This window comes from Poromitra crassiceps (assembly GCF_964638095.1).
Source record: "Poromitra crassiceps genome assembly, chromosome: 21".
In the NCBI taxonomy this organism is placed as follows: Eukaryota; Metazoa; Chordata; class Actinopteri; order Beryciformes; family Melamphaidae; genus Poromitra; species Poromitra crassiceps.
The window spans coordinates 17,302,138-17,329,713 of NC_139638.1; the positions used below are offsets into that span (position 1 = coordinate 17,302,138).

General features: G+C 42.7%; 1 protein-coding gene across 1 annotated transcript in view; it reads right to left on the reverse strand.

The window, feature by feature from the left end:
• The window catches only part of sppl3 (signal peptide peptidase 3), a 50,911-nt gene extending 25,814 nt beyond the window's left edge, over positions 1 to 25,097 (reverse strand). Inside the window, exons 1-2 of the mRNA XM_083657849.1 lie at positions 24,714 to 25,097; positions 2,605 to 2,682 (exon numbers count right to left, since the gene is read on the reverse strand). Coding sequence (XP_083513975.1) covers positions 2,605 to 2,682; positions 24,714 to 24,739 — 104 coding nt within the window. The 5' untranslated portion in view covers positions 24,740 to 25,097. The remainder of the gene's footprint in view (positions 1 to 2,604; positions 2,683 to 24,713) is intronic.
• Positions 25,098 to 27,576: the final 2,479 nt, after the last annotated feature.

Here is a 27,576-nt window from a genome sequence, read left to right on the forward strand (position 1 = left end):
CACACACACACACTTTATGCCCCTGGCCCACATTTGGTCTCTAGTTGATGTTATACTTGAGTGCATTAATGCAGCTGCACTAGTTACTTATTTTCATGCCTGTGTAAAAAGATATGGACACGCACAGCTTGCCTCTCAACTAGGCAACGTGATGTGAAGGAATCCAACTCCCAGAGGCCAAATACCTGATAATAAAGTTACAATGAAGACTTTTTGGTCGATATCCTCATCTTCTTAAATTCATCAGAAGACCCTCAGGTGCAGAACATTAGATTTGGCCGGTGCACACAATAAACAGCCATTGTGTTACAGATAAGGCAACATCGGGGCACTCAAGGACTGGGAGAGGCCTTGTGTCTGCTGTGCTGTGACTTGTGTCTTTGACTTACATTTGAAATGTGCATTTAGCAAACATTTAGCAGATTTAGGAATGTGTACATTTGCAAACTGTGTGGGGAAAATGTGTACGTCAATTTCTGCAACATACTACACACAACAAAATATATTTTCTTTAAGCCTTAAATTCTTGCAGCCTGCGAGCCAAAATTGGAAGATTTAGTCTGACGCTACGACCCAAGGTTATTAAAACACACTTCCACTTTTGTTATGTGTGGCCCCACAAGAGAGACAGTCCTGTGACTCCATTTTGGAATGCAACCTACGTTTTAAGAAATGTTGCTGTTAGGGCTGCACGATACATCGGCAATCATGTCGCTATCGGTTAATGTTAGTCATTTTTTGTAATATATCTGTATCAGTGCGTTGAGCAAAATAACAGCAATGTTAATATCGGGTATCAGCCAAATTTTTCATATTGAGAGCAAACAATGCGGTAAATCCATAGACGTATAAACATCTGGACATAACAACCGCGACCTCCCCCACTGGTTTCTAAACTCGCCTTTTGAAGCTCGAGGTTCGGCTTCTCACTGTTATTTGGTTATTGTGGTTATTTGGAGATCTATCTTTGGAGATCTATCATCTATTTGACATGAAACGGGTCCATCATTGACTAAATGAACATCAGGCTGTATTGAAGAAGACTAGAAACTAGTGATTGAGACCATCAACTCATAGAGAGCCGCAGGAACGAGTCCGGAAATCATCGATGCTAACAGTCCTGGTTCTTCACTGTTTTCGCCTATGGGAGTTTTGAATGGGTTTTTGGCACGATGCTTCTAATAATCTCTCTGGGCAACGCTGGCTTAATCAAACGCGAACCAGTGTTTAGTAATGTCATCTTCACACATGAGGACCACTTTTATGAGTTTTGAAGCTTTTACGTGCCGTTAAAAGGGCGGCTAGCTAGCAAACGGCTAAATGAGACTACACTGTTGAGTCGACGGGGATATTATACATCAATAACGTCATCACTTCAAAGGACGAACACAGAAATTCTCTTTCCCTCACCTGGTTCAGCCCCGTTCAGCCCGGGGTAATCAGTGCACACATCAACAACAGTCCAGGTTGAGTGCTGACGTGACGTGGAAGCCTATGCGACACTGTGTGTAGTTCTGGATTAGCTTAGCACGAGCTTTTTACTTCTAGGGCTCGCATTTACGCTACAAAACTCATGAAAGTGGTCCTCATGTGTGAAGATTATCCGACTGAACTCTGGTTCACGTTTGATTAATCTTGCGTTGCCCATAGACCTTATTTGAAGCATCGCGGCAAAAACCCATTCAAAAATCCCATAGACAGAAACGGTGAAGAACCAGGAAGTCCGGGACTTCCGCGTTCTGACTACAAAAATACGTCATCCCTGGGGCTCTCTATTAGGAAAGTGTTTACTGGGGCCATAAATCAAGTGAGAACTGACACCATTAGCCCATTCACTTCCATGTAACCGGACTTGCCAGTAAAGTCGCCCCGTAGGCCATTTGAAAGAATGCAGCTTTAGGTTTACTTCCACATTGGCCTCACAAACGGAGCTCCCAGTTAGCCCACTGGGTACATCTATGATTTATGGGCTTTTCAAAATGTTTTGGGGACAAAAAGAAACATTACTTTTTCAAATTCACAGTGTTTCCATGTGTTTTTCACTATGTACAACATTTTATTATCGCAGAAAACGTGTATTTAAACAGATCATATGGACATCTGTAAATATCGGTTATCGGACATAACAGAAATGTTAATATCGGTTATCGGCCAAAATGTTCACATCAGTGCATCCCGTGTTGCTTTAGGTTATAAGTCACACAAGATGCTTGCTGTCCATTACCCTTATATCATATCATGTGATTATCTGAGCAGGGCTGATGACTAGACCTGCAATGATTCATCGATTATTCGATCGACAGAAAATAAATCGTCAACTATTTTTATAATTGATAATCAGCTAAGACTAATTTTTAAGGAGAAAATAGTAACTTGATGATCGTTGGGTTGTGGACTGTAGATCAGAACATTTGAGAGGACATCATCTTGGGCTGTTACTATTAGTGATTTAATATTTATTCCTTTCAGTTCAATTCAGTCTGCTTCATCAATATTAGCTGAACAGTATTGCCTACATCTTCATAAATTAAAACAATCAACAATCTTTGGAATAACCGGTAGATTACTGGATGACTAAAATAATGGATAGTGGATGACACTCACCTGAAGCTGCCATAGACGATTAGAAGGATAGAGATGAGGAAGGTGGACACCTGGCTGGAGTCAACTAGGGAGTACGCCCTGAAGAAAGAATCATAAACACAACACTCTTAGCATAAACGCCTCTATACCAGTGTGGTTCTCAAATGGGGGTCCGCGAAAAGTTTTCACGTAAAAAAAAAATGTTTTTACTTACTACTTAAATGTTACTTATTCCTTCTCAAACTACTTCCTACATGGTGCTAGTCTATCAAAATATCTTGGCTGTCATTGATTGTGTTGCATAGTGGTTTTTTCTCTGTTGACAAATTGTGATATTGTAAGTCGCTTTGGACAAAACAAAAGTGTCTGCTAAATAACGTAATGTAAATGTAATGTAATAAAAAAATATATACCGGTATATATTTTTTTTTTTTGCAAAATTCAATTTTTGCATAGTTCAACGAAAATAGTTTATGCTTTAAATCTAAAATGGTTCATGGATTACATTCTAATCTAACAAACCTATCAATTTAAAAGTCAAGCACGTTACCGTGGAAACAATTAAGCTTAGCTCAAAATCACAAATCAGAAGGAGGGGGTCCCCGGTATATTTTCTATCTTGTAAGGGGTTCTTGGCTGAAAAACATTTGAGAACCTCTGCTCTATACCACCTTATCAAACCAAGTTAAATAATTGAGTCAACAGTTTCATAGATCATAGAAGTGCGAAACTAAATATTTCCGTCACATATCCGGAAAATTAATAAATAGCCAGTTTGCATAACTGCCATCATTCTGTCAACAACACACGGATGAATTGTGACAACGTGTAATATAATGTTTAAGCCTTTCCACAGAACTGGCTCACAAATTGTCTCCGCCGTAAAAAACATCCAAGGACAGAGCAGCTGGCATGTAAAGTGAGCTTTAAAGAGACAAATTACATTCTGAAGAGACTCCAAGGAGGAACAGGAAACTTGTAAATGTCCTGGAACTGAGCAGAGTACACTGACAAACAGGACAGAAGCTCAGTGAGCAGAGTACACTGACAAACAGGACAGAAGCTCAGTGAGTAGAGTACACTGACAAACAGGACAGAAGCTCAGTGAGTAGAGTACACTGACAAACAGGACAGAAGCTCAGTGAGTAGAGTACACTGACAAACAGGACAGAAGCTCAGTGAGTAGAGTACACTGACAAACAGGACAGAAGCTCAGTAAGCAGAGTACACTGACAAACAGGACAGAAGCTCAGTGAGCAGAGTACACTGACAAACAGGACAGAAGCTCAGTGAGTAGAGTACACTGACAAACAGGACAGAAGCTCAGTGAGTAGAGTACACTGACAAACAGGACAGAAGCTCAGTGAGTAGAGTACACTGACAAACAGGACAGAAGCTCAGTGAGCAGAGTACACTGACAAACAGGACAGAAGCTCAGTGAGCAGAGTACACTGACAAACAGGACAGAAACTCAGTGAGTAGAGTACACTGACAAACAGGACAGAAGCTCAGTGAGTAGAGTACACTGACAAACAGGACAGAAGCTCAGTGAGTAGAGTACACTGACAAACAGGACAGAAGCTCAGTGAGTAGAGTACACTGACAAACAGGACAGAAGCTCAGTGAGCAGAGTACACTGACAAACAGGACAGAAGCTCAGTGAGCAGAGTACACTGACAAACAGGACAGAAGCTCAGTGAGTAGAGTACACTGACAAACAGGACAGAAGCTCAGTGAGCAGAGTACACTGACAAACAGGACAGAAGCTCAGTGAGTAGAGTACACTGACAAACAGGACAGAAGCTCAGTGAGCAGAGTACACTGACAAACAGGACAGAAGCTCAGTGAGTAGAGTACACTGACAAACAGGACAGAAGCTCAGTGAGTAGAGTACACTGACAAACAGGACAGAAGCTCAGTGAGCAGAGTACACTGACAAACAGGACAGAAGCTCAGTGAGCAGAGTACACTGACAAACACTAAGAAGCTCAGTGAGCAGAGTACACTGACAAACAGGACAGAAGCTCAGTGAGTAGAGTACACTGACAAACAGGACAGAAGCTCAGTGAGTAGAGTACACTGACAAACAGGACAGAAGCTCAGTGAGCAGAGTACACTGACAAACAGGACAGAAGCTCAGTGAGCAGAGTACACTGACAAACACTAAGAAGCTCAGTGAGCAGAGTACACTGACAAACAGGACAGAAGCTCAGTGAGTAGAGTACACTGACAAACAGGACAGAAGCTCAGTGAGTAGAGTACACTGACAAACAGGACAGAAGCTCAGTGAGTAGAGTACACTGACAAACAGGACAGAAGCTCAGTGAGTAGAGTACACTGACAAACAGGACAGAAGCTCAGTGAGTAGAGTACACTGACAAACAGGACAGAAGCTCAGTGAGCAGAGTACACTGACAAACAGGACAGAAGCTCAGTGAGCAGAGTACACTGACAAACACTAAGAAGCTCAGTAAGCAGAGTACACTGACAAACAGGACAGAAGCTCAGTGAGTAGAGTACACTGACAAACAGGACAGAAGCTCAGTGAGTAGAGTACACTGACAAACAGGACAGAAGCTCAGTGAGTAGAGTACACTGGCAAACAGGACAGAAGCTCAGTGAGTAGAGTACACTGACAAACAGGACAGAAGCTCAGTGAGTAGAGTACACTGACAAACAGGACAGAAGCTCAGTGAGTAGAGTACACTGACAAACACTAACAATTGCAGACTATCTGCAGCAGAAGTGCTGTAACTTCATGCATTTAACATTCTAACCGTCACTAATCTGCAACCTCCTCCTTTGTTCAGCCTTGACTGGCAACTCTCAAATACAAGTTGAAAAGTCAGTTAGTTGGCTCTCTGACTAGCACTCTTGCTAAGTGTTGACTATATGAATCAGCTGTTTGTGACTATTAATATTAGAAATCATGATAAGACAATCTAATTGTCGTCTCTATGGCCCTGCTTTATGAAAAGGTCTCCAGTGTTGTGGGCATGCCGGCGCCACACACACATGGGCCTGTCACACGATAACCACTGTTTGTTGCTCGTTATATTGTCCCAGAAATAATTGCGTTATAAAACAATATTACTGTCCTTTTAAGATGTTTTTTTTCCTGCCAATGTTAATTCTTATCCCTCTAGACTAGGCCTGCACGATATGAGGAAAATCTGCGATGTGCAATAACATTGTTCAATGTAGCGATGACGTTACGACTTGCGATAAATAAACAGATATTAAAGTATGCATATTAGCTATACAGTTCCTATGTCTTTCTGCTTTAATAATGCTAACATAGACCCCAAACATAGCCTGTGCCCACTGAATAAAGAAATGAAATACACACTGACTCTAGCTGAAACTACACACAGCGTGTTTGGGCTTTGGCAGAGGGGCAGAGCGCACTGTTGCAAGGGAAAGGTTTACGCTGGATTTACAACAAGACAAAATGATCAGATGCTGAGTGGGAATGCATGAGGCATGTAAATAAAACCACTTTTCTTATTCATTGCGTTTCAGGCAGTCTTTGCGATGTGTTTATTGCGCATTCTCGAGTAACATGTTATCTTCACCTGGTTCACTGTGTGTGTGTGTGTGTGTGTGTGTGTGTGTGTGTGTGTGTGTGTGTGTGTGTGTGTGTGTGTACGTACGTACGTACGTGTGTGTGCATGTTTGTACCTGTGTGTGTGAGCAGACGAGAACAGAAGGAACGTGACCATAAATGACAGCAAACATGTCTCAGCATCGTTTTTTCTTAGGTAAACAAACAACGCAAACACAACGGGCAATTAGTATTGAGGTCTGAAGAATTATTAGGGTCATTATGTCATATGTCCATATGTCATCTCAGGTCTTCCCAACCGCCATCCACCTCTTCAACCAGACCCAACAGCCAACAGCCAACAGCCCGCTCAAAACACCACTTGATCACTTCCTCCCCACCGAAGCCCCCGAGCACAACCGTCTCAGTAACGGGCCGAGGCCCCTCCCTCCATGGACATGATGCTACGGACTAGGGATGTTCATCAATTGTCGAAAATCGATAATTGATCGATCCTGTGGAATTTGGATCGATTTTGTTATTATCGCCCCACTCCATTGCACAGCCGACTAACGTGAGGTGGAGCTTCATATAGTCTCTAGTTTTCTGGCTGGGCACGGGCCTTTGTGCCAACAAAACTGTTTTAAACATGGGGAATTCACATCGGCATGCGCCGGGGACAGCAGTGTTGGAGAGGAGACACATTGAAATAAAGAGTTCATTGAGGAGAACACGTTGTCTTTCGTATTTTCTGCCATAGGCATTCATTTTGTAAAAAAAATATATATATATATATATATATATATATAAAAATATATAAGTATTAATATGATCGATAATCGATAATTGATCGTTAATTTTCACAGATCATCGATTATGGAAAATTTTCAAAATGAACATCCCTACTACGGACACTATCCTCCTAACCCCGCCCCCCAATCCCCCAATATTATACAGTATGTCACTTTGCACTTTATCATTTGAGAGTATTTTCTGTATTGCTCCGTCTTCTACTGATGTGACCGCTGTGCTGCATACGTGCACTATGTCAAATTCCTCATGTCATCTATTTACTTCCTCTGGCAATTCAAGTGAATCTTGAATAGATATCGTGATGATAAGTGGAGTCATTGATTATGTGACAGGCATACGCAGACAATGAGTCAAACACACTGATTGGTCGGGTCGGGTCAGGTGGTATCCTCATGTGACGACATGATCAGTGTTCCATCATCCTGTGGTATCATGTCAGATCAACATCATTTTCATAATTCAGTATGTCTGTCAAACACGTTATCTAGCTGTTACCAAGTAAGATACAGTATTGTAAACCTTGATTTTGCATTGCCCTTTTCACAATATCTAACCAACCGCTGGCGTCATTCGTGACCATCAATGATTTTGACTTGGCAAAATATATATGTTAACAAATACCACAGGCCCTGGTCGTGTGGCAATTCAAGTTCTATTCTATTCAATAGAAATAACTCCTCCTTCATGCCATTGCCAAACATGACTTTTCCCCTGTATTTTGCACTTCCCTTTTCTCTGCATTTAAGTTAAGGTAGCTGTGGCTAAGAGAGCCAGGGTGCACACACCTTCTGAAACATCACATTCAAGGACTTTTCAATGACTTTCCAGGCCCAGTTCCCTCAAATTGAAGAAGCCAACAGGGCAGTTAGAGACACAGTTTGAGACATGGATGAAGGTTGATTTCTGTTACAACACTGATGGTTTTGATGAGATCTAGCAGCTTTACTGAAGCTCACAGACAACTATTAATAAGAGAGTGAGGCTTGAACGTGTGAACACTTCTCAACTGAGCTGTTAAGTAAAAAAAAATATCGAAAGAACTTCAATTTCTATTCTTGCATAAAATATATAATTCGCTCACTCACTTTCAATGATCTATGACTATTTTCAGAAAAACTTGCCCCCCCCCCCTCAAATTGACTAACTAATCATTTCAAGGACCTGTGGGAACCTTGAACACCATAATATCATTATAAACAAAACTAGCGATAATTGGATACATGTCAGTAAGTAAGCAAGCAATACCTCAAGTTATTTTATTATCTTGCCATTTTCAAAACGTAAAAAACTAAAGGCTCAGACACAGAAAGAAAGAAAAACAAAACAAACATATAACTGTAACTCACATTCCAATACTACAGTTTGGCCCTACCAGCTGCGTAAGGTGCCCAGTGTTTCCCCTAGAAAATGTTTCAGGCCTGGAGGGATTTGGAAACGTACCCCGACCGCAACGGTGGGACCCCTCACTGGCGACGCTAAACTTGTAGCTAACCTGTTCACATCTATGTTCGCAATGGCATCCCAAGCATCATCATACTATTATGGGATGCAATGCGAACAGCTGTATTATGGGATGTGCGTTTCCCAGGCAACGACACACGTTGACACGTTTTGGAACAGCGCCGCACGCTGGGCACGATGCTCCTAAAAGCAAAATGCTTATTGTTTTGAATGATTTGGCATCTTCTATTACTGTCAACACCAGTATTGTTGTATTGTAATAATATGCCATAAAGGTTTATTGAGATTTTGGGGAGAGCAGATTTTTTTTCTGGCCTGTAGAATGGTAGGGCAAACACTGCCTATGTGCCTGTAAGAGATGTGTGTGGGATCCCATGTAAAGGGTCCATGAGAAGTCAGTTATCCAAGTAAACAGTGCGTGGCCTAACCCTTTGCATATTATTGCAGATCAGATACCTAATGGAATATATTATGTAGAAGGTTAGACATTAAGATCAGCACAAGCTTATTCCAGCCCATTTATTTTTGTGAGCTGATAAGATTTTCTCAATGACAATTCCTGCTTAACAACTTGATCTTTATCAGTCCTTTTATACATAGTAGGGTAACATGATCTGGATTGATTTAAATTCTGCTAATCATTCCAAATGACAAAGAATAAGATAAATTAGCTGCTGACACCATGATGTTTTGCCACATCACTCACTCACTACCCACAAGTCCCAAACTGTACAAATATCATAAAGCTGTAGACTGTGTGTATGTACTATGCAGGACAGGTGGCTGAGCGGTTGTGATGTGACTATGCAGGACAGGTGGCTGAGCGGTTGTGACGATGTGACTTGTGAGTGTGTTCAGTAACAGTTTAGTCCTCTGTGGAAAGGGAGCAGTTACTCAACTGCATAGCAGCATAGTGACAGAGCAGAGGACAAACTAAACTCTAGAGCAGTGATACTCAACTTGCAGCCCGCGGGCCACAATTACAGAGCACCTGAATGCAACATGCAAGATACCCGCTGAATAAGTGTCCAAATGTTCATGTCATTCTGGCCAATACTCCACTTCTGTTATAGCATTTCAGTCTGGAATATGGAATATCTTTCAATAATCTATAATTTAGCTGCTGAATTGTCAAATACTGCCATCTGCTCGCTACCCAGGCACTTATGTATGTACTTAACCTAACTAACTTAACCTAACGAACTATCCGGTGTGCACAACATTGTCAGACTAAACTCCGGCTGACACCCCAAAAACCTACAATCCGCTACAGAAAAATGGATATTGTTTGTTTATTAACTGGCCCCTGGCCTTCTATCATTTCACGAAAGTGGCCCCCCGGGCAAAGCAAGTTGAGTATCCCTGCTCTAGAGCCATATGAAATCTTTTTTTTCCAAATTCCATTTTATTTTTCCCATCAAATTCATTCTTTCACGTGTTAATTGTTCTGAATTCTGAGTTTTGCTTTGTACGCTCATGTTACCATCAGTTGAAGTGTAGCCACACTTGCAATCTCTTCTTCAAAGCCGTCATTCTCTTCAGCTCATAATGTTGCACACAAGTGAAGAACGAACACACACGGCTGCTCCCCAAGATGACTACTAAACCTCACAATCACTCACACACAGCAGACAAGCTAAGAATGGTGAGCGACACAATTCAATAGTGAATTGAATTGCAAATTTTCTTGCCGTTGAAAAAAAAGGAGCAGGGACAAAAACTGGGAATTGGTCATGAGAATTGAAAAGGCAAAATGTGTTTTGATGATGATCTGGTCGGTTCTAGATATTGGAACCGGTCTGCAATGGAACAGATCCCAAACTTGGCAAAGTGATTTGTTTGTTTCTTTCAGATTTGATTGGACCTATTGTTGAGAAAACAACTAGCTTACATTGCTATGTTACAAGATAAGCGCAGGAATGAGTCCGGACGTATACTAATGACTTCCAGGTTCATCAGGGGGAAAGTGAATGGGGTTTTAGAATGGGGATTTCACTGAAATGCATCAAATAAGGTCTGTGGTTAACAAAAGTTTATGGGAATGCAAATTTTGGGTTCAGCAGGATCATCTTCATAAACGGTAAATCACTTTTATGCCTTTTCTAAAAAATCATGTTAAGAAAACACATTTACGTTCCAAAAGTCATTAACGTTTATGAAGATGATCCTGCTGAAGCCAAATTCGCGTTCCCATAAACTTTTGTTAACCACAGACCTTATTTTATAGCCTGGTAAACCGCCCGTCACGTGAACTCACATTTCATTTGGTTCTCCGTGACGGTCTGGACCCGCACAGGCAGTTAAGATGATTGGTCGAGCCATGCCGGGCCGACGAATCAGCGGCGGCCGTAGGCGGGCAGGCTCGTCTGGGCAAGTAGTGGGTACATGGTCTTTGTAGTTCTTTTCACTCGTCAACATGGCTGCCGCCGCAGAAGTGACAGGCAGTCTGAATGAAATTGAATTTAACGTTCCCAATTCTATGTATTAAATTCTAAAAAACGACCCTCAACATTTGGGAAGGCTAAGCCACACAACTAGTTCGTTATAATCTAACTAAATGCTTCGAAGGTGACTTTACGACCGTGAGGACTCAATCAATGAATACCACGGAGATCATCCACAGGCACCTTCGGCGATCTGATTGGTTGAAGTTAACACCCACCAGCGGTGATAGACAGATGGGTCATCCAATCACCTGCCAAGTAGCTTGGAAAAAGTGCCCGCCTCCGTCAGCGGGTCTGGTGACTTCATTCCCAGATCGACTGGTTTAGTGAAACCTATGTGGAGCTATACCGTCCATCTGGCAGCGTCAGGTTACTTATTTTATGCATTTAAGTGAAATCCCCAGAAACTTTTCCACTGACGAACCAAAAATGGCGGCGATTTCTGGTTAAGCCTACAAAAATATGCCATCCCTGCGGTACTCTATTGGTGTGACTACATATAAAAAGTGTTAATTTACACGTTTTGCTTTGACGATAAAACCAATGTATTTAATTGTAATGTACAATATGTCCTCACAAAAAAGGCCAGCAAAGTCAGGAGGAGCGGTGGTGAAAAAAGAGAAAACTGACAACAGAGACTGACCGCCAGTTTCACAATAAGCATACATTACAAGAAAGAAAGACAAGCCCTGTCATGGCAACCCGCTCCGTCTGAGATAACTAACCTGCAAAAACAGATGTCGTGAGAAGAACTATGCATCTATTATGTCTCAAAACCAGACCAGACAGCAGGAAATATCAAATTGCACTAAAGATCTACTATGAAATGGTATTCCTTACGTATGCAATATTTGAAACGACTCACCTACATTAGAGACGACATGAAAACTAAGAGCAGTGAAAGACGCAACCCTTTGACAGAGTGAGTGTTCCCTGCATTCTGCCAGACTCTTTGTTCTAAGTGTTTAGCGCAGTCTGTATGTTTTGAGAGTCACAATTTTGAGAAACTTGGGACAAAATCGTGAAAAGTCCGCTGCTCCGAGGTGCCCTTGGGAGACGTATCCATGCATTTGAAAATAGAAGCGCGCGCTGAGGTTGGTTACACAATGAGCCTTGTGAAGGAGAAATTGAACTGTCTTCAGGAGGGATGTTGCTGCTGCCAGTTTGACCTTAAAGAAACTCCTACTCAGCTCTGTCTTTTAGTTAATCAGTCAAACAAAGTGATTCTGCCAGGTTTCCTGATAACACAAGACTAGCACATTAGACTAGCACATTAGACTAGCACATTAGACTAGCACGTTAGACTAGCACATTAGACTAGCACATTAGACTAGCACATTAGACTAGCACATTAGACTAGCACATTAGACTAGCACATTAGACTAGCACATTAGCACATCTGTGTCTCGCTAATCATTCCTCAATTTCAACCTAAAAGCGAACACTTTTTTCTCTCTCTCTCTCACAGACAATCAAGTGTGTAATCAGGCTTCCAGTGTGCTTCTACAAACCAAATCGCCTCCATATCAGCGATGTGAGGGCCTGGACATAGTGATGTGAGGGCCTGGACATAGTGATGTGAGGGCCTGGACATAGTGATGTGAGGGCCTGGACATAGTGATGTGAGGGCCTGGACATAGTGATGTGAGGGCCTGGACATACAGTAGCAGTGATGTGAGGGCCTGGACATAGTGATGTGAGGGCCTGGACATAGTGATGTGAGGGCCTGGACATAGTGATGTGAGGGCCTGGACATAGCCGAGACCTTACAATGCCTGCAGGACCTGGACATAGCCAGGACCTTACAATGCCTGCAGGGCCTGGACATAGCCAGGACCTTACAATGCCTGCAGGCCTGGACATAGCCAGGACCTTACAATGCCTGCAGGCCTGGACATAGCCAGGACCTTACAATGCCTGCAGGCCTGGACATAGCCAGGACCTTACAATGCCTGCAGGCCTGGACATAGCCAGGACCTTACAATGCCTGCAGGCTGGACATAGCCAGGACATAGTGATGTGAGGGCCTGGACATAGCCAGGACCTTACAATGCCTGCAGGCCTGGACATAGCCAGGACCTTACAATGCATGCAGGCCTGGACATAGCCAGGACCTTACAATGCCTGCAGGGCCTGGACATAGCCAGGACCTTACAATGCCTGCAGGCCTGGACATAGCCAGGACCTTACAATGCCTGCAGGCCTGGACATAGCCAGGACCTTACAATGCCTGCAGGGCCTGGACATAGCCAGGACCTTACAATGCCTGCAGGGCCTGGACATAGCCAGGACCTTACAATGCCTGCAGGCCTTTTTCTGGGGCAAAGACAAGGCTGCCATTGTGACGTGCCGTCGTCAGTTGAGAGGTGCTGATCTGACCCCTGGTCCTCCTGACCTGTCTGTCTCTCTCTCTCTGTCTCTCTCTCTCTCTCGTCTAGCTGTCTCTCTCTGTCTCTCTCTCTCTCTCTCTCTCTGTCTCTCTCTCTCTCTCGTCTAGCTGTCTCTCTCTGTCTCTCTCTCTCTCTCGTCTAGCTGTCCAGCCACGGCTGTGGAATGTGCTCTGGGGTTAAGAGAGGACCCATCACCCACGTCCCACGTCACCAGCGCTCAACCTGTCTGCTGGCATTAAAAGTTTGCATTTTAGCTTCTCAAATGACAGATGGTTGGCATTTGACCTCTATTCAACTGTTCAAGCAATGACTGCATTGATATGTTGTTTTTTCATTTGAGTGTATATTATGATATACATTGCTGCATTCTTATTCAAATTTAATTGAGCAATCTCAGTCAGTAGTATCATATTTTTGAAGGCAATATATGACTATTAACTATAAGCTAATGACGCTAGCATTGACTAACATGCTACTGCAACATTAGCTGGCTATTATACTCACATTTGATTATTGCCATCTTTGTGAAGCACTAATCATACAGCGAACAACATTGATGTGAGGTTTGAAAGCCAGCTGAGTATATCACAACTGTTATAGAAAAGTACATCTGTAAATCGATTTTAGTCCCGTATTTTTTCTTCTCGCTTAAACCGAATGTTTTATGGTCTCTCACGATTCTCTGGAAGACCTTTTGGCTTGGTTCGAGCCTTAAAACTCGTTATATTTGGATTTACCGAAATGTCTATGGAGAAAATGGATGCGGAACTTACTTCCGGGGCAACGTACGTCACGAAAAGTCACGTGTCTGTTAAGCTCTATAGAGAGAACCAACAACCACTTAGTGTAAAAGGATTTAGCTCTTTCAGTCACTTTTCATTAAAGTGCACCTCTGACAGAGGAATTCACATGTTTCATTGTGGTGTTGAGGATTTAAAATGAAACGAGAATCCCCAGTCTGTCTCATTCATTCAGTAATAGAGGGATGACTAGAGGGTATCCCCTGTCTGTCTCATTCATTCATTCAGTAATAGGGGGATGACTAGAGGGTATCCCCTGTCTGTCTGTCTCATTCATTCAGTAATAGAGGGATGACTAGAGGGTATCCCCTGTCTGTCTCATTCATTCAGTAATAGAGGGATGACTAGAGGGTATCCCCTGTCTGTCTCATTCATTCAGTAATAGAGGGATGACTAGAGGGTATCCCCTGTCTGTCTCATTCATTCAGTAATAGAGGGATGACTAGAGGGTATCCCCTGTCTGTCTCATTCATTCATTCAGTAATAGGGGGATGACTAAGAGGGGAGGGACAACATGTAGTTCAGTGTTGAACTTGAAACCCGACACCAGGACAATGCCTCCTCTCCTAGCTGTGGCCGGGTCCTGTCTGTGGGTGTCCGATATAGGCCTGCTCCTAATGACTGAAGAACACACTCACAGGCAGGGCTCCCAATGACACTCAGGCATCATCTTTACAGATGTATCAGAATACAAGCCTTCACCCAACACATCTAGGCCATAGTAAACACCTTGAAGAAAGCATTCTAAATAGGTCTCTGTGGCAACGTGCAGGTATTAGCCTAAAGCGTTTGACTGTCTAAAATACAGTCTGGCTTAGGCCTAACATTTGGTCAAGAAAGGTGCTAAAATATTTCAGAAGCATTTTAAAAAGTGATTACATTTTAAGCGAGTGATTGCGTTCCAATGATGACTGACACTATTAATGATGTCACCGCCTCACTGTCAACATAGCCAGCAGATAAGGCAGCTAGTTTGAGCTAGCGTAGCGTAGCCCTCATTCATATTCTAGCATCGAACTGGTGCCTCTGAATTCTGTGCTGCACAGAAGCCTGTTAGAACATGGCTGAGATAGATGAATGGCACATTTCAAAACTAAATACAATCCGGGACTGTTTGAGGGGCTGGACGGTGGCCCACAGTGCCATAAGACGTCCTTGTTCACTGACAGACAGACGAGGTTTTCAATAACACAATTCCAATACCGGCCTCCCTCAAGGCCAATCGCATGCATGACTTGACCACTAAGACCTGTGGGTCAGACAGGGACTTGACCATAAGGCCTGTGGGTCAGTCAGGGACTTGACCATAAGACCTGTGGGTCAGCCAGGGACTTGACCATAAGACCTGTGGGTCAGACAGGGACTTGACCACTAAGGCCTGTGGGTCAGACAGGGACTTGAGCACTAAGACCTGTGGGTCAGCCAGGGACTTGACCATAAGGCCTGTGGGTCAGTCAGGGACTTGAGCACTAAGACCTGTGGGTCAGCCAGGGACTTGACCACTAAGACCTGTGGGTCACCCAGGGACTTGACCATAAGGCCTGTGGGTCAGCCAGGGACTTGACCACTAAGACCTGTGGGTCAGCCAGGGACTTGACCACTAAGACCTGTGGGTCAGCCAGGGACTTGACCACTAAGGCCTGTGGGTCAGCCAGGGACTTGACCACTAAGACCTGTGGGTCCGCCAGGGACTTGACCACTAAGACCTGTGGGTCAGCCAGGGACTTGACCACTAAGACCTGTGGGTCAGCCAGGGACTTGACCACTAAGACCTGTGGGTCAGCCAGGGACTTGACCATAAGGCCTGTGGGTCAGCCACCCAGGGACTTGAGCACTAAGGCCTGTGGGTCAGCCACCCAGGGACTTGACCACTAAGGCCTGTGGGTCAGCCACCCAGGGACTTGACCACTAAGACCTGTGGGTCAGCCAGGGACTTGACCACTAAGACCTGTGGGTCAGCCAGGGACTTGACCACTAAGGCCTGTGGGTCAGCCAGGGACTTGACCACTAAGACCTGTGGGTCAGCCAGGGACTTGACCATAAGGCCTGTGGGTCAGACAGGGACTTGACCACTAAGACCTGTGGGTCAGCCAGGGACTTGACCATAAGACCTGTGGGTCAGACAGGGACTTGACCATAAGACCTGTGGGTCAGACAGGGACTTGACCATAAGACCTGTGGGTCAGCCAGGGACTTGACCATAAGACCTGTGGGTCAGACAGAGACTTGACCATAAGACCTGTGGGTCAGCCAGGGACTTGACCATAAGACCTGTGGGTCAGCCAGGGACTTGACCATAAGACCTGTGGGTCAGCCAGGGACTTGACCATAAGACCTGTGGGTCAGACAGGGACTTGACCATAAGACCTGTGGGTCAGCCAGGCAACAATGAAGACTTGATGTTTCTTGTCCCTGTGACGAGTGGCCGGATGACAAGAGGAGCCAAAAATATCTGGCTCAGGTCAGGTCTGTCCTCCTGACACACACATGCATACCTCAACACTAACAGACTGGACTTGTGGAGCATATTATGGTTAACAGCTATTTATTAATTCACTAGTTTTATTATTCACCAGCCAATAGTTGCCAATGGGTCTCCAATTGAAATGTGTTATTACTTTTTGACCCCATTGTGAATCTGATGATGGGCACTGATGGCTACACCCTCTAGGAGGAGCATGCATGTCGTTTGTGATAAGATGCAACCTATTTTAGCTCTATGAAAACAACTACAGCTCCTCTGTGTTACTCTTCTGTGTATATTGGGCTTGTGTATGAGGCAGGAATTAGCTAATATAATTTAATGTTTCCTGATTAACTGTCAGAGCTGTACTTTTCTTTTAATCTGGGGGAAAAGAGAGATACAGATAATGTTGTCAAGCTTATCAGTGCAACTTTGGGATCAATAGCTATAGAGACAATAAGCCAATTAGGACAAATACATATCACTTAAACGACACAAACCGACAAAAGTGATTAAAGGTGTGAATCAGGAACTGATAGATAAAAATGATCAAAGTAAAGCAAGTGGGCTTTTGTGGGGCGTGCTCTGCTCTCCAGTCCAACCTGTCACTCATGTCAATGCCACAACATTTGGGGTCAATACATAATATTAGGGATGCACCGATATGAAAATTTTGGCCGATGCCGATAATCGATATTAACATTGCTGTTATGGCCGATAACCGATATTTACCGATGTCGATATGATCTGTATAAAACCACATTTTTATGATCATCACATTTTGTACATACTGAAAAACACATGTTAACACTGAATTTGAAAACGTTATGCATTTCTTTATTTGCAAAGCCTTTGGAAAAGCCCATAAATCATAGATTTACTGCATTATTTCATATCAATGTGAAGAATTTGGCTGATAATGATAACCGATATTAACATTGCAACATCTGACCGATACCGATATGACCGATATGTTAAAAAATGACTAACATCGGCCGATACCGATATGATTGCCGATATATCGTGCATCCCTACATAATATAGATGATCACACTTCAATACAACTTCAGGATCAATACAGCCAATCAGGAAAGGGGGAGGGGCTTAAATGACATTACCGATCCATATGGAATTCTCCCCCGAGTTTAGTAAGCCATCAATCGAGTCAGTGCGAATGTGGGATCAATTGAAAATCAGATCCAAAATATTTTCATCGTTTAATTTCTCTGAGCAGACTGTTCTTAGACCGCATGGCTGAGCGGCTTAGCTTCACAATCCATACAATCTTATCAATTCATTACAGACTGTACTGTCCAATAGGAGGCGTAGACTATTGTGTCTCCAAAAAATCCTATAGGCCGGCCGTTCCCAAACTCTTCAGACCAAGTAGCACTAGCCAATACAATGCATTCGGGATGCAGCAATACCACTTTTTTGCAGACCGAGTGCGAGTACTTACATTTGGGCACCGAGTATTTAATTCGGAGTCGACAACTTTTTTTATTATGCCTTTAAGCCTACGTTTAATTAAAAGAGAACTTTTCAACATTATGGGTTTTAGCCGTTTAGCTCAGCGCTGGTTGAGTGGAGTTTGTCGTGATTGTCCTGAAGATCCAAACACCACCCAGCCAGGAAACTAGAAGCCATCTCACGTCACAAAGTGAAGCCTCTGAATGACTGCACACAACCTAAACGTGGTGTGTGATGCACAACCTAAACGTGGTGTGTGATGCACGGTTGTGGAGGTTGGAAGCCGCCCACCGTGGTCGGCTTGTCTATACCACAATAGACAGCTGACAGCTGGCGCTTATGGAAAACCCTGATATTGTTGTCACACTCATGACCTCAAACAACTGCACCTGCAATGACAGTCTAGAGCAAAAATATGTGGAGGTTTTTCACAGTTTCAGATGATAACAACAACGCTATTGCAACTTGTAAACATGTCCCGCCAGGGTTCCGAGAAGAGGGAAAAAGTCTGAGCTGATGTTACGTTAGATCAAACCTGGCGAGGAGGCAGCAGGGTTGGTTAGTTAAAGTTAGCTGTTGTGGCTAGTAGCTAGCTGGCTTGCGGGCCTACACTAACATTAGCTCTAGGCAGCGGGCAGCACCGGTGTTGTAGCAATCCCCGACTGGCAAGCTGACCGCTTGTTGTGACCAAACATCCCCGCATTCAAAGCACTTCATTCATACTCCCAGAGCTGGAATAAACCATATAAAAACAATCATGCTTTAACCCAAAATAACAATAAGAGACTAAGTTGCTACGTGCCTTTTGTCATTGTGTTAATCTGCAGACTAAACAGCCATAGGCTTTGGGTTCTAGAAAAGCCTTTGTTTATTTTCTGTATTGAGTGACACACTTTACTTAAACACTCAGAAGTGTTCTTTGTTGTGTGTTCACAATAGGGATGTCAGTTAGATTTGGCGAGGTCAAAGCTATGGAATATTAAATCATCCATCTTTGCTCACTACATCTGCCTTTCTTACTCCAGGTGTGCATAAACTACAGGTTAAGAAATACAAAAATGGGAAATTATTATCCGTTACCGGCTATGAGAAGAAGATGAAAATAATGATTTACCTGAATAAAATATGTTATTATAATACTCATATTCATATTTAAGACACAATAACTTTGTGAGGGTGTGTGTGTACTCTAATAACAAAATGTAAAAAATGCATGATGTTATTTGTCAGATTAAGAGCCCCCACCCCTCTCTTTATCCTTAACTTATTGTTCTAATATTACATCTCGCCCAGTGAGCACTATCCCAAAATCATAAGACCATCATGAAATAGCCTAACCCCCCCCCCCCCACACACACACACACAGCCTAGCGGAGCTTTTATTTTGAAAATAAAATGCACTTCGGCGACAAGACTGGAGATGAAATTGTTTTAGTATTGAGTTTACTACAGAGAACTTCCTGAGAAGAACTGTGCAGATAAGTCTGTTAGCGGACTGTGGAAACTTAACTCAAAGCTAACATTAGCGACGAGGCTAACATAGCCTTATCCAAAGGCTCGTTTGAGATGACTAGCAATACCTGCTAGCCTGGAAAATAGATGAACGGTGCAGTCAGGCAAGGAATCAAATCAACAAGCCACACTCTGAGTCCTGTTGCCAGATAGAGCTGATGGTTTCCATCCCAAAGGCGGTTGTTCAAAAGCACATGGATGCAGCCCAAAACAGCCCAAACCTGGCAACACATCTCCCGACTGCACACTGCATTCAGAAGACAAGCATGGTTTGCCAAATGATATGTACATCGACAGTCGGTCAGTTGACATTTTCAAGCGGGAAAAAAAATATATACAAAATAAAGTTGTCCCTACAAAGGGACGCGAAACAAATTTAAGACATTTATAAACGAAATGAAAGACTTTGTAAATAAATGTCAATACTTTTAAGGCCTTCTTTTGAGAATAGTAAATTCAATGCATTTTTAAATACTTTTAAGATGGCGCGGGTAGCCGGGTACCCTGACTTCATAGGTTTGTTGCTCCAAATTGTACATACACCCACCCACACACGTTTAGCAACCCAGCCGCTCTGTGACTGCATATAGTAAAGGGCAGACAGAGAGGGACAACAGATCAAACGTAGGTGGTCAAGCTTTCTCCCAAAACTTTCAATGTTTAGGACAAGGGTTTCAGCCCACAACCCCCAAAATAACGGTGCCAGAGCAGACCCGGGGGGTCCCAACCCCCACTTTGGGAACCACTAGTTTAGGAAACAGTTAATTTTTCACTGGCGGTGGAGAAGTGCACTTATCACATAGCCAACAAGGACTTTATTGGGGCAAACGGGACAAACGAACTACAGCATCTCAATCAGTGGGACCGGACGTCTGATGCTGCCTTCAAGTGCTACTGTTAAGCTCCTTCGGAAGTCGTGAATAGATAAATGCGTGACAATTACAAGTGAAAGACTGACAACAGAAACATACATCAGCACTAATTACTGACATTGAATGCCAAATAATAACAAATGACACCACTTTGACCATTTGTTGACGTTCTCAGTCACATAAAAACTTTTGTGTCATCATTATGGTCATTCGGTTGTGCGATGTTAGTGACATGTCACCCAAACAGCCATCCTCATGGTTCCACAGTGAAACATCGCAATGGATGATGGCATCGTCATTGATGGGGGGGATTAATTAATGATTTATGAAGTCGTTGCGGTGCTGTTTGGCTGCGCCGCTGCAACGCACGTCCACGTTTACAACAGGACAGGTGAGCTCTACATGTCATGAGACTAGTGAGCTTGGATAGCCAGGTGACTCAAACAGTAGCTATCAATACCAGCAATATTGAAAGGCGCAAAACGAATAACGTTAAAGGGATAGGCCAACTTTTTGGGAGATTTGCCATATCGCCCACCAAGATACACAATACCTTGACCGTCACTCTCCCTACAGTATAGAGTGAGCTATAGTCGTTATTTAGTATTGGACAAAATGGTACAGCCGTTCAAAGTCACCAAAAACACACATTTCTAACAGCGCCAAAAAGCTCTATGTACATGTTGTGACTCGGGTACTCACCACGAGATGAAATATGAATCCAAAATGCAGAGAAACGCTCTTTTTTTTTTTTAAAGGTAAATAGAGAGCCGGAACTACTTTCTAAACATGGCCGCCAGGCGTACAGCGCGGTGTACAGGCAAACAAGGAAGTAACTCGGTGTGGGGATTTACTACGTTTAATGACGTTTAGGACAAGTGGCAAAAATATTCAGACAAGTGGCATGTAGACAAATGGCACATATCAGATACGGGTCAGAATAAGAAGTACTCTGAATTTAGGTCATATGCTGTCTCCGATACGGTGTATCGGCATATGTGCTTCAGCAGCATTGACCACCACCATCACACCACACTGACTGTAAGGTGTGATTGAAAACTTTTTCATTACATTTTTTTTTGTAATTTTTCCATAATATGTAAGAGCAATCTGCTATTGCCATTTGTGGTGACAAGACCACAGTGGCGACAGCTATTGGAAGTTAGCTATCTTGCAAACTGTTAAGCTTTGAGACAATGACTACGTTTACATGCACACAATATTTCGGTTTTTGCCCATATTCGGAAAAAGACAATATTCCGACTAAATGAATAATCCACTAATATTCCCGTTTACATACATGCAGCAGTAGCTCGCCCTCCCACGTGTTGGAGAGAGAGAGAGATGCAGGTAGAATCAGCAGAGTTTTGTTCTGTTCAGAACAGAGGAGCCCTGACTGTATTCTTACCAGCATCATCTGGTCCATGTTCGGAGCTTGCTGCTGAAAAGTTTGGCGTTGCGATATCCAAGTTTTTCACATTAAACGTAGGCTACGTTGTTAGGCCAGAGTCATATAAGAATTGCGTCATCTTCCGTGTTTCTCATCTCCTCCCGATCGGAAATGTGGGCTTTCCTTTTCGCATGCGAGAGATGATGGATTATATGATTATATCGCCTCTTCTAGTGCTTCTAGCACACATCAGCTGACCACAAACAGGTAAGATGCATCGCAAACTGTGGTAAAAACGCTGACTGAGACACATATTCCGATTGCACTGTATACATGATCAAAGAATCCTCCTAAAACCTGAGTAATACTGGAATAACCCACGTCTTAATCGGAAAATTCAAAATTCGGAAAAAGGGCAAATTTGGAAAATGCAACTGGAATATGCTGTTTACATGACCCTTATCAAATTCAGAATACTCTCATTTTCCGAATAATAGTGGAATATTGTGTGCATGTAATCGTAGTCAGTGTTGTTGTGTATTAGCTCCCTGCTGCTGTAAGCTTGCCAACAGTGGCACATATTTCTAGCAAACTATGAATTGCATGAAGCAAACAGGATATGTTTGATACTGTAGCCAGAACATTAGTCAGTTGTCGTCTGCAGGCCTGGCTTTCTCATTATGCCTGTGAAGCTCCTCAATGACATTTCTGGGTAATTTCTAGATCACCAGATGATCATTTTTCCTTCATCTTTTCTATTAAGAATACGGTAATGTTAAGCCACTTGGCTTGCACACCAACAACTCAACAGCTAGAAAACATAATATATAATCATAGAAGCACTGCTGATACATCAGTGTGCTTTATTATAAAATGTGAGTTTTTCTGTCTGATAAAAAAAGATGTACTTGCCTATATTAATATGCAGCAGTAAATGCAAACTAATTGAAATGAAAAACTTAAAAGGTAAGTTCTCATGTTGTGTGATGTTGTGATTTTCATCTTCAGTTCATCTTAATTTAAGTTCATAATTTAAGATAGACCTAAACTTCAACAATGACTTATGGCAAACCAAAATGTGATAAGGAGGATTTGAACTAAACTGTTCCGATTATTTCATCACCTATTGCAGAAAATATATAAATTAATCTCAACCACTATTACACTTATATGGGCGACATGTCCTTCATCGTGTATGAAGCAGTTGCCAGATTATAGTTTTCTATTGATCACTGTCGACAACAGCGCATTGGCCCTTTGGAAAAGTAGACCCTCCCCAAAATCATCCTGGCTCAAAACCTGCTAAAGAAATACTCAGGAGTCGTATGACTTCATAAGTGTTAAAGTAGCAATCTGAAATAAAATCCTCGTCATCATCATTTCCAAACCTCACACAGCAGTCTAATTTGAAGTGGGAGCTTTTTATATAGACTAACAGCTTGGATTCCCTGACGAAATGTCTGTCATAATCATTTTCTTCATCCTGAACCTCCATGAGTATTATGGGGGTTACAACAATTGTTCCTTCACCAAATAGCATGTAGGTCAAATACTAAATGTTAACGGCTATTTGACCCAATACCGTGTCAATATCCTGGATGGATTTGATTATCAAAATGTTTATCTGCCTAGATAAGGACAGTCTTATTTTTACGATAGACTGGGATGTTTGCAGAGCTTGCTATTAGAAGAATCACTTCCCCAAATAAAATGTGATTAGAATATGTTACCTATCTATATAGACAGAATGACCAATAGCCCTTCCAGTAACATAATAAACAAAATGACCCAACTAAAGACACTATCAGCTGGGCAAGGCTTCCTTTAATCCAAGGGTTCACTCTCAGAACCGTAGGCAAGGACTACAAGACAGACATTTTCTTGGAAACGAAAATAAATAATATATTGAATAAAAAAGTGACAAAATAATTGAATAAGCCAAAACTAGGCTTATAATAATCAGCATTCCTGAGGACCCCATCCCCTTCAGTGGGAGTCCACCTGGAGAGTCACTCATTTATGCTATTCTGACACAAGAAGATGTGCTTCTCACAACATTTCAACTCCTTACAAACACCAGACATGTTGCCGGGGCCCAAACAAACATCATTGAGCTATCATGCTCTTAGGCCTACACACAAAGTCATGGCATCTTCATAACGTTACAGTTCAATGAATAGAATCATTGGCTAACGTTACGTTCAATGTAGCCTACCATGTCACACTGCAATTAAACTGTAGCCTGGCTTTAATAGAGTACATCGCACACTTCTGCAGTGATGCTTTATCACAACCAGTCGCCTGTCACAATGGCACAAGCTTTGCCCTGAAACTGGCATTTGGCTAGCTAGCTAGCTAACCTAGCTCTACGGCAGAACCTTTGTTATTGTGTGCGATCGACGGCGAATGCTAAGCTAACTAACGATAATCAGCCAATTTGTCGCTATGCTGTCACGATCATCTTTTTGACATTGATACGTCGACATAACATTGGCTCACGTAATATTTATTGTGCAATATTAGCATTTTCGGCAGGGAGACAACATGTTAACACTAAATAGAAAGTCATTCACCTAACGCTACTAGCAAAATGCTAAGGAGCTAGCTAGCTAGCTAACGGTTTGATAAGCTCACTAGGTTAGCTCATTGGAATTGGCCGAAGCTGGATAGCACACCATCAGCTGGTGGGGTTTTATATTAGCCGCTGCTAGCTAGCTAGCTAGCCAGCCAGCGCAGGTTAGCTGTTAGCAATATCACAGCTGCAGGGAAACACTTGGATGAGTAACATTTTGCTCTCTGGACATTGGGGGAAATGTATCAGAAAACATCAGCAGCGTGCAGATCACAGTATTCGTGAGAATTGACAGAAACACGATTCGTCTGTTTTGTCTGAAACAGACTTGCCAGTAGCAGCAGCTAGATAGCTAACGTTACTGGTTAGTTGGTAGCGCTATTCCTGTGCGCACTCACCAAGATGTGTAGCCCTGCTCCGCCATATCGCCCGAAAACAGTGGGTTCCGCGACTGTGGCTAAACACAGATTCAGGTCCCGGTGAGGAGAACCCGTTGGGACCTCGGAGACGTTTTCTGTCTTTCCTTCAAAAGCAGGCGTCCTTAGTAGTCACTTTTAGATGACAACATGGTGATACATCCCCAGCCTCAGCTAGTAATCACTAGCTGGATATCTTGCGATCGGAATGGCAATGGATGGTTTGCTATCGTTAGGTGGCCAAGACAAAGCACCCCGAGAAAAAAAACTACTGTTATTTTCGTCGCTTTCGCTAAATGTCCTGCCGTCACCCTAAGCCAAGGAGGCTCGGTCTCCAACCGATGCTACACCCGCTGTAAATCCATATTCAGAGCGATGTATCCAGTCTCAATTCGGATATTCCTGAAGTCTGCACCCCTCGCTGTTATGGAAGACGTTCAGCTTTGTTTTCTATGGCGAGTCACGGGGACGCGCAAAATCGCCCTGCTGCTGTAGAGGTTTACAAGTAGGACGTGCACTGAAACGCTTTTGTGCACTGAAAACGCTGCTTGCAACGGTTTCTCTTCAGTTGGTTGCATTGCAGCCTATCACATCTAGCATTTTGTCAGTCATAAGCATTACGTCGCTTATAAAATGCAGTAACGTTACACGGTATAAAATAAATAATAATTACAAATGTTACTGCCTTGTGGAGTAAATGTTTGACGAAACATCATTCTAAATACAATGATAGCCTATTGGAAGAATAAACCACAACAAATCTAATTTGCTACACCAAGGCATGGAAATATTTGTGTTAACTGGAATACAAATTGACTAAGGTTAATGAAACACTGGCGGGAAGGAACCTCAATTATTCTCAATAAATTGGCTATTCTTTTGATCACTGCTGTTACTCACAGCCAACTGTGTGAAGGATGGAGAAATAATTCTGTGGACATGAATAGGCCCACATCAACCATATGCCCATCCAAAGACAGTAGGCAAGGCTGCACAAAACAGATGGGCAGTTCAAATCACTTATAGGGCTTTCAATGAAGCCATAATGAAATCCAAACAAATAGGCTACTAGCAAACCCTCTAAACATTCACTGAGACTTGAAATTAAATCTTATATTAAGAAAAGTAGAAATTGTTAAGATTAATGATGCTTTTTTATCCTGTAAATTGATCAACAGTATAGTCTAGGCACCTGTCTCATCTCTTGGCCAGTATAAATCACAGAGAATACAATCATTTCCTTAATGGTTGTTTTCTCTTCCCAGCATATTGTTAAATTTGAGCAGTGACGACTGACGAGACGACTGAGGCAAGATCTTGGTCATGAATTTCACTGAATTTCGGCTTTAGCTAGCTAGCTTTAGCTAAGACAGTGCCTTTCCTGCCGATATCAAAGGCATTGGGGGTTTAGAAAGGGGTCAAGGTGATCCCCCCTCCCCAAGGAGGGAGGGGATTACCAAAATCTGCAAAGAGCTGCTTTCCTCACAGATTACACACAATCTGTTATAGACAACACTCGCATATCAGGAGAGAGGAACAGCATCCTGCAATAGCCTCAAATGGAGGGTAACTAAGGTTATCTGAAGTATCTATTAACCTGAGCTCAGACAGACCCTGTGATGCAATGCTTCTGTTATCTGCTGTAGCCCTACATTAGAGACAATTCAACCTTTTGCTACTGAAAAGACGACCATTCTGTAATTTACACTTGTAGTTTAGGGGTCAATTTGAAAAATACCCCCCCCCCCCGACTGAACAATGGAGATAATGACATCACTGATTGTCAATTGAAAATGAAATCAATTGACCCCCCTTCAAAATTGTATGAACTCCAGCTGGAGAGATGGCTTTTCACATCAAGATGGGTCACAGCATTAACCCATTGATACCTGATGCAGCATTTGCGTGTATATCCCACATTTGTGTGTGTATCCCTTTAAGACCGCCAACTGCGTCATACGCGGTTCGCGGTCTTAAAGGGATACACACACAAATGCTGCATCAGGTAGGCCTATCAATGGGTTAAAGGGATAGTTAACTTTTTTAAAGTCTAGTCCTATTTGCTACTTCCCAATGATGATGTTGATTGGTAGAGTTCTTTCTCAGCACGATCCATGCTGTTCCTCATAGTAGCTCTGGAAAGTTGGGCAAAAACGAATGCAAGGTCAATGGGGTCACGCTCCTGTATGTATAAGAGCACGTACAGACTACAAGATCCTCGTACAAGAGAGTCGTCAGTTTCTGTTCTTTTCACACGATACAACTGTCTTTGAGTCATTTTGGTGTTCACACTATATGACTGAGCTGCAACAGGGGATCACTATTGAATACATCGATGCACAATAGACCAAATCACCGTGACGTCACCATGTAAACAACATTACTTCCGGGTACCACTTTGGGAAGGCGGCAGGTTTAAATTTGCGTGTTGTCAAATAAATGCTGTCAAACCCCCTCGTTGTTTTCGGCCGACTACTTTCAATTTAAATGTTCAAACGGTTGGTAAACATGCTTGTCCGACGTATCTAGCCTTTCTTCTGTGTTTGTTTTATGTAGTGTTAGCTAGCTAATAACGTTTGTTTACGACTGTCAAACTCGCAGTTTTTTTTGCAGATTCGTTAACGTTAGCTACAGAGCTAACGTTACAGACAGAGCTACTGACGCCACGTTAATTTAATTTAGCTTCAAGTCTACTCTGGTGGTCTGGTCCAACAGGTAAATAGCTAGTCTGGTCTCCACTAACGTTAGCGAAAGTGTTCTTATGAATGATATTAAACAACAACACAACACGAATGAACCATTTTTGTCTTCTTTGTCTGTTTTTGTCTTCAACACGTCAGTTTGT